Here is a 14108-nt window from a genome sequence, read left to right on the forward strand (position 1 = left end):
TTTTTTGCATTTTTAGTAGAGACGGGGTTTCACCGTGCTGACCAGGATGGTCTCGATCTCTCGACCTCGTGATCCACCTGCCTCGGCCTCCCAAAGTGCTGGGATTACAGGCTTGAGCCACCGCGCCAGGCCTAAAAATCATACTTTTTCTATACCACGCTTTGACAAATCTTAAACTTAAAAAAATCTCAAATCTTGAAAAATAATCCCAGGTCATGCAGCTGCATCACCTTACACTATTTCTGTTTAAGCAGTAAACTCCTTATAGCTTGCTGTCCTTCCCAAATGTGTGTTTTTTTAAGGTTTACATAGTTGACCCTGTGTATCTACAGGTTCTGCAACCATGGATTCAACCAACTACAAATCAAAAATGTTTGGGAAAAACAAAAAGGAAACAATCAAAAATAATACAAATAAAAACATCAAGATAATAACTATTTACATAGTATTTTCATTGAATTGGTACTCTAAGTAATCTAGAAATGAATAAAGCATAGGAGAGGATGTAATTTGGTTATATGCAGCTCTGTGCCATTTTATATAAGGAACTTCAGGATTCATGAACTTTAATATGGAGTTGGGCCTGGGGAACCAATCCCCCAGGGATAACAGGGGACTACTGTACTTCTGCCAAAATAATATTTATGCAGTGAGCAAAGAGAGTTAAAGGTGCTTTTAGAATAGTTTTTCAGGAAAACACAATTGTCTAATTGGAAAAAAAGGGATTCATCTTTTCTAAAGTGCAGGCATTTATTTAAATATAAATTGACTGAAGCTTATGAAAGAGACACGTTGCAGAAGCGTGCTTACTTGATAGGATTCCTGACAGCGTCTGGATCTTGGGCTGTGACGGAGCCTACTGTGGTGTTGATCTGAGCATCTTCTCTTATTTGTAAGATGTAGGCCAGTTTGCTGAAGACGGGAGGCTCATCTACATCCTCCACCACAATTCTAACCGTGGCTGAATCTTTGAAAGGCCCCAGGTAGAGAAATCGTGGCTCAACATGAGGATTGGAGGCTTCCACTTTAAGGGTATACACTTTCTTCTTTTCAAAGTCCAAGAGCTTGGGGTGGGGGAGTGGGGGAAGAAGTGACATATTTAAAGGAACCAAGATGCAGAAAGCCAAGACATGAAACATTTTTGGTGTAAATCACTGATAAATGAATGCAATCATATTGCTTAGAGAAACACATTAGTGTGATATTGGACAAAGGCAGAAAAGATAAGATGTTATTTTTTATTTATTTATTTATTTTTTTACATCTAGCCTGTTAGGCAGGAAACGATGATAAAATCTGTGAAGGAGTTCAGATGCCACATAGCCCTGAAAAATGTATGGGCTGAAACCATGCCTACTGTTGATTAAAAGTGGGTACTGAGGTGCAAGGCATCATACCAGGAAGGAAGGGCACTTGGAAGCAGGGGTCTGGTAGAAGCCACTGTGTCCCCATTTAAAAAATCCTCGTGTTTCACTAGAGGGGCCATCAGAGGCAAGTTGGCAAATACGCAGTGTGTTATTCCATGTCAGATGTTCTCACATCTGGCTTTAATTACTAATGAGTATTTAAAACTGGCCAATGTCTTGGCCCCACCCTGGACCAATTAACCAACATATCTGAGGTTACCAATTAAAACCTAGATTATTAAACACTTTCCCTAGTGATTCTATGGTGCAGTCAGAATTGAGAGTCACAGGTTTGCATTGTGAATCCTTTGCCATCATTCAGACAACATAAAGTTTTTTTTTTTTTTGCATGAGGTAATGAAATATTCCAAATGGTAGCCTGATAAGGGCATTGGGCTAATTATTTGCCAAAGAAAGTAATGATCATTGTTGTCAAGGGTCTTTAGGAAAAGTAGCTTGTTTTGGAGACATGATGAACCCAAATGCTTACTGCTGACTTTTAGTTTTAGATGATATATGACAAGGCTCACTAGAAACACAATTAATCAAGACGTTAGTGAATGTGATTTAGTCGTCTAGGCAAAATTTCAGTTCGAATCTGATAAGGCACCAAGAAAATTAAAAAGGTTAATGCACACTAATGGGCTTCCTAATTATATTATAGTATAAAACATTAGTCTGAGTGTCACTTAAACATGTTTTATTGTGTTTCCAGATATTAAGACACGTAATCCAAAGCTTGGGAGGAAAAAATATCTCGTTATTTACATCCATCAATGCTTGTATTTGTTAGAAAAGATAACAGTATGCTAAAGGAGAGACAAAGTATTACACCATACATGATGAAAGTGAAATCATAAAAATTTAATGAAAATCAATATTATTTTTGGTCTTGAAGCATACAATGTATTGGTATTGAATTTTTGCCATACTTTTGTATACTGCTCTGTGGTGCTAGGCAATTTAGGGGATAAAATAATGAATCAGTGCTTTGGAAAAAAATAGAAATCAGAACATAAAAGATTTATTGTTGTGTCCCAAAAAGTAGCTAAAGCAGTCACAGGAAATTTATGGTATTTAATTTAAATTTGTGGTCTTTATATATCCTCTTTCAGTGAGGCGAGTCATCTTGATCACTGCTTGCCGTGCTCTTTTCCTTCACAGCGTGCATCACAATTTGTAGTTATACATTTGTTTGTTTGTTTACTTGTCTCTTTCTGCCAAGACTGGAAGTTCCATGAGAGCAGAGAACATCTGTTGTATGTGCCAGTGCACCTCCAGCACCCAGAGCAGTGTTTGGCGCTGTTTGTTTATTTACTGTTCATTTAAAGTATTTACTTCACGTATTTTTTTTTTTTTTTTTGAGACAGAGTCTTGCTCTGTCGCCAGGTGCCAGGCTGGAGTGCAGTGGCACGATTTTGGCTCACTGCAACCTCTGCCTCCTGGGTTCAAGCAATTCTCCAGCCTCAGCCTCCCAAGTAGCTGGGACTACAGACATGCACCACCACGCCCAGCTAATTTTTACATTTTTTTTAGTAGAGACGGGGTTTCACTATGTTGGCCAGGATGGTCTCGATCTCTTGACCTCATGATCTGCCCACCTCGGCTTCCCAAAGTACTGGGATTACAGGCATGAGCCACTGAGCCTGGCCTACTTTATGTATTTTTATGAATATCATTTATTTATATTACTTATTTACTTAGGAGTTTCTTAATAAAAATTCATTGGATATATAGAATTAACATGAATGCATATCATTTTAGACCCCTGAAAGCCAACCCAAGAGATCTCAGTGTCATTAGAATTGGCATTCTTTTTTCTTTCTGTTTTTTTGAGACAGAGTCTTTGTCACCTAGGCTGGAGTACAGTGGCGTGATCTCGGCTCACTGCTGCCTCTGCCACCCAGGATCCAGTGATCCTCCTGCCTCAGTCTCCAGAGTAGCCAGGATTACAGGCACCCGCCACCACACCCAGCTAATTTTTGTATTTTTAACAGAAACGGGTTTCGCCGTGTTGGTCTCAAACTCCAGGATTCAAGAGATTCTCCTGCCTCAGCTTCCCAAAGTGCTAGGATTACAGGCAGGAGCCGTCACGCCCGGCCAGAATTAGCATTTTTTTCTGAAAATAATAAGTAAAATAAAAATCTAAAGGAATGTTTATGTAAGATATAATTGCCCCTGGTAAGTTGGGAACTGGAGGAAAGTAAATGGGTTCACTTTGTATGATGTTTAAGAAGTGGCATTACCTTTTTGACAGTTATAATCCCTTCCTGGGTTTCCTGGTCAGTGATGACATCAAACATATCCAGCCCCTCGCCGTCTGTGATGCTGTACTCAATTTCAGCATTTTCTCCCACATCAGCATCGCTGGCTTTGATCCTGCCAATTGGTGTACCCGGTGGAGAAGATTCAGGAGTTTTAAACTGGTATGTACCTATTTATAGCCAGATAGATATAAGTCAAACACAGACTAACTGTACTCTATCATCATAAAAACAAAACCCATTCTCCAACAGTTCTTTAAGACATTACCATCAAGTGGATTTGTGCTTTCCTCAAAATAACTAACAGTGGCCTGTTCCCCTTACGTCTTTACTTTCATGGTTGTTAAGAATATTTCTTCTTGACCTGTCTCCTTGCAAATGAAGAACACTTTTTCTGTCCTGTAAACAGGCTCCTAAGTTTATGATGTGATTGTGAGAGCAACTGAACAGCTGCAGGAGGCACAGGCTTCAAAGCTTTTTGTTCAGTTAATCTAACAGAAAGATTAGAGAAGAATTTAATCGGAACTGCAACTTTAATTACTAGGTATTCTTTAAAAGCTTTCCTTCTACCATTGCTAATAATAGCCGGAGGTGGAAAGAAATTATAGCAAGTTGGAGGCTGTATCCAAGTAGCTATACTTTTACTCATACATGGAGCTGGACCTAGTTGCAGAGTTAGAGATATAGGTAAATACGTTACGTGGTAAAACTCCTAATTTTTTTCTTTTGACTCTTTTAAATGTTATTACTATACTATTTTATGTGTAGGTTTCTCCCATACTTATATTTGTATTACTAATTTGAAACTTATGTTTCCTAGACATCTTTTAAAAAAAAATATGCACCTGTTGCAAACTGAGTTGAGAGAGACTGCATATGAGTTTCAGTTTGCATCTGCCAGGTCACCATGTACTTAGCACCAGAAATATCAAATGGTAAAACCAAAGCTTATTCTACCTTTTCCATGACATTTTTTCAACCATTCATACAAATGATTTGAAAATAATTTAAACATTCTGTGGCACTACTAAAGTGCAGGCATTCAATAATACTAATCTAAGTATTGAGTTCATACTTGGTAAAATAATAAAGCAGGCTAAAACGTTTTTTAAAGTTTTTCTGACTCAAGTACATGACTCAAAATGAGTTTATGAGTTTGTGTGTGTGTGTGTGTGTGTGTGTGTGTGTGCTTGTGCGTGTGTGTTGTTTTTTCTCCAGACAGGGTCTCGTCCTGCTGCTCAGGCTGGAGTGCGGTGGTCCTGCTGCTCAGGCTCAAGCAACGCTCCCACCTCAGCCTTCTGTGTAGCTGGGACTACAGGTGCATACCGTCATGCCTGTCTAATTTCTTTTTACTTGTAGACACAGGGTCTCGCTACGTTGCCTCGGCTGGTGTTGAACTCTTGGCCTCATGCAATCTTCCTCCTTCGGCCTCCCAAAGCTCTGGGATAACAGGTATGAGTTGGTGCGCCCCAGGTTAAGTATTTCTCTAGTGTTTTCAGCTTCCATTTTTAGGGCCTCCTGCCCCTTTGTACCTCTTCTTTCCCTTGACTTGGCATATTGCTCAATAACAAGTCACAGGCTATCTAAGCATAGCAGAGTGAGTAACAGATTCCTGTGATACCGAGGTGCGAGGGAATCCGTATGTTATTCTTCCCCAGGGAATCTCCATATTAAAAAGGAGATTTTGGGGCAAACTATTGGTGATCCTGATAGTTTTCTTTTCTTTTCATTATGAATACTTTAAAAAAATTTATTTATGATGCTTTAAGTTCTGGGGTACATGTGCAGATTGTGCAGGTTTGTTACATAGGGCCTGATAGTTTTCATTTCAGGCCTCTGTAAGGAAAATTCCAGGCCTCACAGAACCTTTCTTCTATTTGTTATATCAGATATTCCTTAATTAACTCTGATCTTTTTGCATTTAGCTAACTGATGAAAAACTTGAAAAACTAAAGAAAATAAAACTCCTTCCTGTTGATCCATGTATATTTCTATTCTAAAGGAAGCCCATATTAACTGATTAGTTTTTTAAAAATGCCATGATAGAACGAGTGGGTTTTCTATTTAATAACTGAGCTAGCTTTTGTAGCAGATCATGGTCCCAAAGGGATTTTGTTCCTGGAAGAAAAGCTACGTTAAAACCAGCTCCCTGTTGGGTAGCTCTGTGTGAGAGTTTTTAGCGTACTCCTGAAACCACACTGGTATTCATGGATGTTGTTTTTTTTTTCCTCTTCCTTCTTATCTAATCATGAGAGTTAACGATTTTGGAGACGACTTTCGGTATCTCAACTAACCATAATGTAGAAAACGATTTATTATTACAAATAGATTAAGTACCTAGTTACTTCCACAGTTATATTTTTAGAAACAGTAAAATGATAAATCCTCCCCTTACAGAGCTTTGTGAGGATTTAAAAGAGATTACATGCCTGATTAAATTCACAGAACATAAAGTCAAATTTTTCCTGACAAATTGCAGCATGCTTGTATACATATGTTCTGCATGAGCAGATTTATGTCTGTGGTAGTTTTCTTAATAAGGAAAAATGAAACAATGATGTTGCCTTTAAAACAACAGCAGAAATCACTCAGCTAATTACCAATAGAGGAATGTAAATGTTCACATTTCCGGAGTGCATGCCATGTTGGCAACTCGTTTTTTAATAAAAGTGCCAGTTCTTCTTAAGTCCACTAACTTTGACAATACTGATGACAATGGAAAATAAAGATTCTTAAAGTTCAAGTTTTATAAAAGCGCATCAAAGAAACTCATTCAATCAAATGTGCCTACTCTGCGGGAATCGGGGAGGGTTGTCGTTGACATCAGTCAGCGTGATATTGACTGTAGTGGTCCCAGATAGGCCTCCCATCTGGCCGCCCATATCCTTGGCTTGAATCACCACTTGATACTGCTCCCTGTTTTCTCGATCCATGTTGAGCAAAGCTGTCTTGATGATACCTGTGGATGTGAAATTTAAGAGTCAAAAGGATGCATTAAGAATACTTTATGGAATCATTTATTTATGCAAACAATCATAAACTGTCACCCACGATATGCAAAACATTGTGCAGATGTCATGGTGATATAAAAATAATTATATGCAGTCTTTATCCTCAAGGATATTACAACCACACACAGGGGAGATAGATACATTTAAAAAAGCCCTTAATACGAAGAGAATAAAAATAAGTACAAGTCAGATGCTGCAATAGTGTAGACTATTAAGGGTTATAAGACACTCAATATTACAATTACATTATGGATGTATAAATAGTAAGTGTTATAAGATGACACAGCAAAATCTAAAATGGCTTGTGGTATAAAGGTGTACTACAACAGCTGCTTGATAAAAGACATTTAGGTGAATTATGAGGAAATTCTTAGGAAAGCCACATACTTGAATTGACTCCTGAGTTTCCCATTATGGATTGGCTAATTATCCCTCAAATACACCTACCATAATGAATGCTCTGAGGATCTTCTAAATTATAAAACTACGGTCTTTGGAAAATATAACATCAGTTCTCTCATAATGATCATCTTGTATGATCCTAGAGAATTTTGGAATTAAGTTTCACGGTCTTTCAGCCTTTTAGAATTCCTAAAGCCGACATGAACTTTAGTTCAACTGACCCCAATGGCAATCAAAATTTTTAAGTTAGGTTAATTTTGTTAGGTAGTTATAAAATAGTGAAAGAACTTCTAAACGTTTGCCCAGTTTCTATGTAAGATTTATGCTTAAATTAACTTGCTTTCAAATTTCACTGGAGAAAGCTTTATAACCTTCTGGAGAAGCACATTCTAGTGCTTAACAACTAATGAAGCAAAAATAGCTTTTTAAAATTTTTAACAAGAATAACTCAGACAACAGGTCAATTTTATTCCTATAGTCCTGGCTTCAGTGAAAGTACAGCTGCTTTCTGTTCTCCAAATAATAGTACTTCTCTATTTAAATACAGGAGATCACCTTAGCCTTTTGTCCTTTAAGTTGAATAATTCTAATTTTTCATCCTCATTGTTTTTTCAACTCAACATTTTCTTTCTCCTTGGGATTCTCTCCAAGTTCATCACACCACTTAACACGGAGATTTCCAAGTGGATGTGGGAACCTAGAGAGGTTTTGCTTTCTACTGAGAATAATGGATGTTTTAAAAAAGGTATAAAAGGAAATTGACTCATTATCATAAAAAAGTGTAGAATTTACTAGACAGTAAAATGATATTTGCTAAAAACAAATCATTATAAGATAGGATGCTACTTTGTGGAGAAAGTACAGAAAACAGAAAAATGAGATGTTGACAAAAGCATTCCAGATGGCATTTCACTTTGATTAGGACTGCATCAGTTAGAGGGCTAGACAATGATGTGACAACAAACAATGCAAAATCTTAGTGGCTTCACACAAGTAAAGTTTATTTTTTGCTCGTGCTCCAGACAGGTAAGGAGGTAGCTCTGTTCACCATGCCACTCAGACATTCAGGCTATAGACTACATCACAACACTGGTTTTCGTGATCACTGTGGCAAGGGACAGGAATGTGGTAGATTGAAAATTTTACTAAGAAGTGACTTGTATCATCATCGTAAATCGCATGGCTACATCTAGTTTCAGAGCAGAATACAGAGACACAATCCTACTAAATATTTAGAAAAAAAAAGATTTGGAATATCTGTAAACAGGCCAATAGCTATCAAAAAGGGGTTGACCTTTTAGCTTTGCCCCAAACTGGAAGAAAACTAAGGCAATGCATAATTTTTTTGTTTTTGTTTAAAAAATTTTTTTCATTTTTGATTTTTTGTATTTTTAAAGTGTTTTAAAAATTGAACTAAATTATATACTCTGTAAAGCAAGAAGTAATTGCCTGACACATGCTAGACATTTCAAATAGTAGCTGCTATTTTCTCCATAAAAGCCAATTCAAGAGAGGCTTGTTTTAGGATATCTTAAAATATTAGGTCATTGTGAATTAGGATTATAATGTCTAATTATAACGCTCTAGGCTATGTTCATGTAATTTTATTGTTAAAGTTTTTTTGGGCAATGCATAATTTTTCTCAATCTACTCCATATAGAGGGTAGGTGAAAGATTCATTGTCAGATTTTTTGATTAAAATGATTCAGATGTTTATAAATGTATCATTAGCATTTAGTAGATGAATGTAAGAAAATCCAATCACACTGATTATTTTTATTAAAAAATATGCTAGCTCAGCTGAGCATGCCAATTAAAATTACGGATTGTAAAAAGAAAGATCAAAAAGTCTAACCTGTTTCTGATTCAACTGAAAAATAGGGCTGTCCCTGTAGAATACTGTAGACAACTTTAGCACTGTTCCCATATGTTGGATCATCTGCATCCGTTGCGGTGACTTGGACAACAAATGTACCTGTAATGACAGAAACATAAAGTGAAAACACATCAAGAGTTCATATCAATCTTTGACACACACTTTAAAAACCACACAATCTGAATTTTGTATGGAAATATCATGCTGAGGAGTGGAGAACTTTGATAGGATGCTAGGAGAAAAAGAACTGGATTCTTTAAAGAAATAGAATCAACATTTATAAATATTTTAAGGATTAGGTTATAGAGAAGCATGGGAATGATCATGACTTCAGGTGGAACTGATTCCAGCCCTTATCCAATGGCAGGATTTGACTGGACTCTTGCTTTAGTGATTCTTTCAAGTTATCCAGGACAGTCCATCAGCATCTTTCTTCCTTTGTCCACAGGAATTAGTTTAGGTGTTGTCCAATCAGCATCTTTCTTCCTTTGTCCGCAGGAATTAGTTTAGGTGTTGTCCAATCAGGGGCCACTCATGGTTTTGCTGGAAATTCTGTCATAGATACTCTTTTTCTTGGACTCTAAAGTGCTGATATACGTTTGAGGCAGCTATTTTGTGATCTTTGAAATGCCATCCCGAGGACAAAGTTGAACAGAATAGAAAATTACAGAAAAACAGCTAGAACTCAGATCAAATCCTGTCCAAAGCCCGTTTTACTTTTGGACTTAGTGACGTGACCAATATATACTTATTTGTTGTTGTTTAAACTAGTGTGGGTTGGGTTTCCTGTTATTTACCAATAAAAGCATCCTAAATGATAAATCTATATGACAATTCTAAACTGTTGAAAGACCTTGAACCTTAAAGGCTGTAGTTATGGATTACATAAAGAATCAATGAATTGAAACAGCAGAGCACAAACATCTGGAATCTGTAATTCCAAAAGGTTATTATAACTAAATTGTATATACAAAGAAGGCTATTACATTTCAGATCAGTATTCTTATTTTAGAGACCACAGTCGCCTAACAATCTTCAAAGTATTCCTAACCCCCTGCAATTCCACGTAAATTTTCATGTGTATGCCTACATGCCTATTTCACTGAAGAGACAGTCCATAGGTTTTACATGATTTTCAAAGGGCTCTGTGACTTCCCAAAAGGATAAGTGTCTCTGATTAAGATCACTTAATGGCTGTTTTTTTGTTATTTGTATCAGATAACCAGTAAGCATACTGCTGGAGTTTCCCTTTCCATGAAAAGGGAAGGGAAGTTACATCTAGGGAATATTAGGAATTCTACATTGCTTTTGTAAGAGCTAGCCAGTTTTGCTTATTGAACAAATATATTGTAACATGTTAGGGTTGGCTACCCTGAATGTATATTGCTGATGCACAAAACAGAGTACCTACCCTTGCAATTTGTCAAGGGGGGTGGAGAGAATGAGAACATCTTACGATTTTTAGAGCGAGAGCGAAGTCAACAAACGCTCAAGTTCTTATTTAACATTAACACAAAATTTGATGGCTTTTAGAATATGATATCTGGACATTTTAAACGTCTATTCATTCCTAGATTTTGTACTAGGGGCTCTGCACCTGTTTTCTCTTCTAATCCTCATGATAGCCCTTAGGAGTTGACATTTATTATTTATTTTTTCAAGATACAGAACGGGAGGATCAGAGAAATCAAATAATTTGCCCAAGGCTACACTGCTGACTCTAGTAGAGAGAGTTTCAAATTCAGTTCTGTTTGATACCGAAGTCCATTTTTGCTCCCACGCTGTTGTCCCACTACCTTTATGTCATTTCTTGAGGATGCCTTTCTATAATCACAATAATGACATATCAGTTAAGGATGATGAATATCAGCTTAACTGTGACTGTGCAAATTGAAAAAAGGCTTTTCTGACTCTCAAGACGTATTACCGTCACCTACCCCTAAATGTTTGTAATATAAATTTAATTCTATAATGGCTTCAAAAGTGAATGGCATGAATGGCACTCCTTAGAATTGTGCAGTGCAATACCTGCACATCTGGTTACAGTTGCCCTGAATGGCTCTGATGAAGAGACTATTCTTCATGAATTCTTCTGCCTTTTACCATGGAAAGGAGAAATTTTTTTCCTAACAAATTTTAAAGAATGCCATGCCATTGCTGCTATAACCAGTGAAGAAGAAGAAGAACAAAATCCAATCATCTCTCTCTTTGCTTTCTGAGGCTTGCAATTTTTGTAACAAAACAAAGTGGTTTTACATAATGAGATAAGCAATTTCTTCATAAGAAAAATGTAGATGTTTTACAATGATTTCCATGGATTGGTTATTTTCTATGTCTTGGATCTGTGAACTACCATGTCTCTGATATCTAACTGACAGAATCATAATAAAGTTATGTAATTTCAGCTCTTTTGAATTTGACAGAGTGAAAATAAAAATAATTCTTTACATAAGTAGTTTACAATTTGTCACTGTCTCCCATGAAGTACTTCAATGGGACTAAGAGTGATGTCAGTAGAATTCTTTTTCTTAATTTAAATCCTGCTTACTTCTCCTAATTTAAACAAATTAAATCTACTACTTATTTAAAATAAGTAGTGGAATTGTGTATAAAGTATTAATTCACTCTATGTATGTCATGAAAGTCTCTTCATTTCTACCAGATAATAAAGGGTCCTCTCCCTAGACATAACCTTCCTATTGCTTATGGATTAAAAAATGTTCTCTGAATCTCTTTTGCAGATATACAGTTATTAGTTACTTAAAGCAACCATCACTACTTTTGAGACTGGATTGTAAATTTAAGCTTTTATTTTCTATCTGGGAGGTTGTTACTTGGACCCTAACACCAACGTGGGCTAAGAGAAGTGGAGAAGGTTGCTGTCTTTCAGCCCAAGAATGAGAATGGGCGTTCAGGATGGGAGAGAAAGGATATGGTCTCTCTTCCGACCTCCCGCTCCCACCCTGCCACTTTTCAGAATCTCTTTAGAGGCGATGTGGTTTTAAAAATAAGAAATAGAAATACCATTTGATCCAGCAATCCTATTACTGGGTATATATCCAAAGGATTATAAGTCATTCTACTATAAAGACACATGCACATGTATGATTATTGCTGCAGCGCTTACAACAGCAAAGGAACCAACCCAATGCCCATCAATGATAGACTGGATAAAGAAAATGCGGCACATATACACCATGGAATACTATGCAGCCATAAAACGGATGAGTTCATGTCCTTTGCAGGGATATGGATGAAGCAGGAAATCATCATTCTCAGCAAATGGATACAAGAACCGAAAACCAAACACTGCATGTTCTCACTCATAGGCGGGTGTTGAACAATGAGAACACATGGACACAGGAAGGGGAACATCACACACCGGGGCCTGTTGGGGGGTGGGGGAGATAGGGGAGAATTAACAGGGGGTGGGGGATTGGGGCGGGATAACATTAGGAGAAATACCTAATTTTTGATGATGGGATGGATGCAGCAAACCACATGGCATGCATATACCTATGTAAGAATCCTGCACCATCTGCACATGTACCCCAGAAAAAGTATAATTTAAAAAAAGAAAAAAAATAAAATGAGACTATAGTAATACTAGAAAACACATGCACTTACAGTAATATTAGGAAACAGGGAAAAGGAAAAACGCCCTTTTCCCCACCCATGTATTAGGACATACATGGAGTGAAGAAGTGAGCATCTGAATTTATTCAGCTCAGTACTTGGAGCTCATGGGATTCCTTACTCAGCAGATGCACTAGGGGAGAGCCGGTTTTTGGCTGAAGTCACATCTCACTCACCGACATCAGACATTTCGGGGACGGTGGCTGTGTAAACGTCCTTGGTGAATATCGGCTCATTGTCGTTGATGTCATGGATCTTGATGATGAATTCAGACTCGGGCTCCACGGGTCTCCCTGTCCTTCTGTTTATAGCTTGAGCTCGAAGGATGTAAACGGGCTTTTCTTCCCTGTCCAGCCTCTTGGTGGCCTGTATGTCGCCTGTGTTTTCATTAATAATGAAGAGATCTCCTGCTCCATCTCCTGAAAGGATATATTTAAGTGATCCATCTCCTCTATCCTGGTCTGAATGTAACTAGTGTAGAAAAAAAAAATTAAAGAAAGTAAAAGTCAAGCATGTGGTCCTAAACTGTTTTTGTCTTTTTGGTGCATGCTATGTTAACTTTTATTCAATTATTTCTAAGGCTTGCAGGTTTTTTTCTTTTTACAATTTACATAACCTCTCAGTGGTAAATTCCTTCATTAATGAACATGTGTCCTTATAACCAGAGCATTTTCCAGAACTGGATCAGAGTTTGGGAGAAAATTTAGTAATCTTTATTTTGAAGAGGGGAAAACAAAAGTCAAGAGTAATAGTGAGGTAGCCAAGGACATATTAGGCCGGCTGGAATGAAACTCTTTTCACTCTTTTCCTATTTTCACTACAGCTTTCACATTCCACTAATACACTCTCGCCCTCACTTGTATGTACACAAACATATTAGAGAAGCAATATCCTATTGAGAAAAGGACTTTGATTTTTGAATCAGAGAGACTTGGGTATATACTGTTTCTACCTTACATTTGTTATCTTGGTGAATTTAGGGAAGCTTGGCAACCCCCTTGAGTCTTGGAGATTATAATCATTTTTTTCTGGGAAGATGTGATGTTTATTTACTTATGAAATTCATCTCGAAGCATTTGAGAAATATCCTAAGGGCTGCCATGGGCAATACCTTATAAATCACCTGACTAGATAATTTACAAGTCACTTGAAACAATAACATTTCACATTCAGATTATAGTATAAGATAGGAAAGGATCTTCTAATAATTAGAGTCAACCTAAAATTGAAACAGTCTGTCTTATGAGGTAGTGACTTCCCTGCTCCTAAAAGTAATCAAGCAGAGACTCTGATGACTAACTGTCAGTGATATGGGTCTGGGTAAAGGGTGAAATTAAGTGAATTCTGAGGATACTATGGAAATAGAAGATGAGAATCCTAACTTGGATAAGTAGTCCATGTTTCCTGTCCCAAAGATTATATCTACAGTGTTGAGTTTCTAATGTTTCCTAACTTCCTTTTTTCTCACCCCCCAGTAAAATGTTAGATGATACCTTTAGATGGTACTTAGACC

General features: G+C 37.1%; 1 protein-coding gene across 2 annotated transcripts in view; it reads right to left on the reverse strand.

The window, feature by feature from the left end:
• Positions 1-14108, reverse strand: part of CDH6 (cadherin 6) — a 154205-nt gene that overhangs the window by 20885 nt on the left and 119212 nt on the right. For both annotated transcript variants that reach the window (XM_017526838.2, XM_037737878.1), the window contains exons 3-7: positions 12772-13066; positions 8939-9058; positions 6462-6629; positions 3653-3840; positions 811-1064 (exon numbers count right to left, since the gene is read on the reverse strand). In XM_017526838.2, the coding sequence (XP_017382327.1) occupies positions 811-1064; positions 3653-3840; positions 6462-6629; positions 8939-9058; positions 12772-13066 (1025 nt within the window). The remainder of the gene's footprint in view (positions 1-810; positions 1065-3652; positions 3841-6461; positions 6630-8938; positions 9059-12771; positions 13067-14108) is intronic.

This window comes from Cebus imitator, unplaced genomic scaffold, assembly GCF_001604975.1.
Source record: "Cebus imitator isolate Cc_AM_T3 unplaced genomic scaffold, Cebus_imitator-1.0 Scaffold44, whole genome shotgun sequence".
In the NCBI taxonomy this organism is placed as follows: domain Eukaryota; kingdom Metazoa; phylum Chordata; class Mammalia; order Primates; family Cebidae; genus Cebus; species Cebus imitator.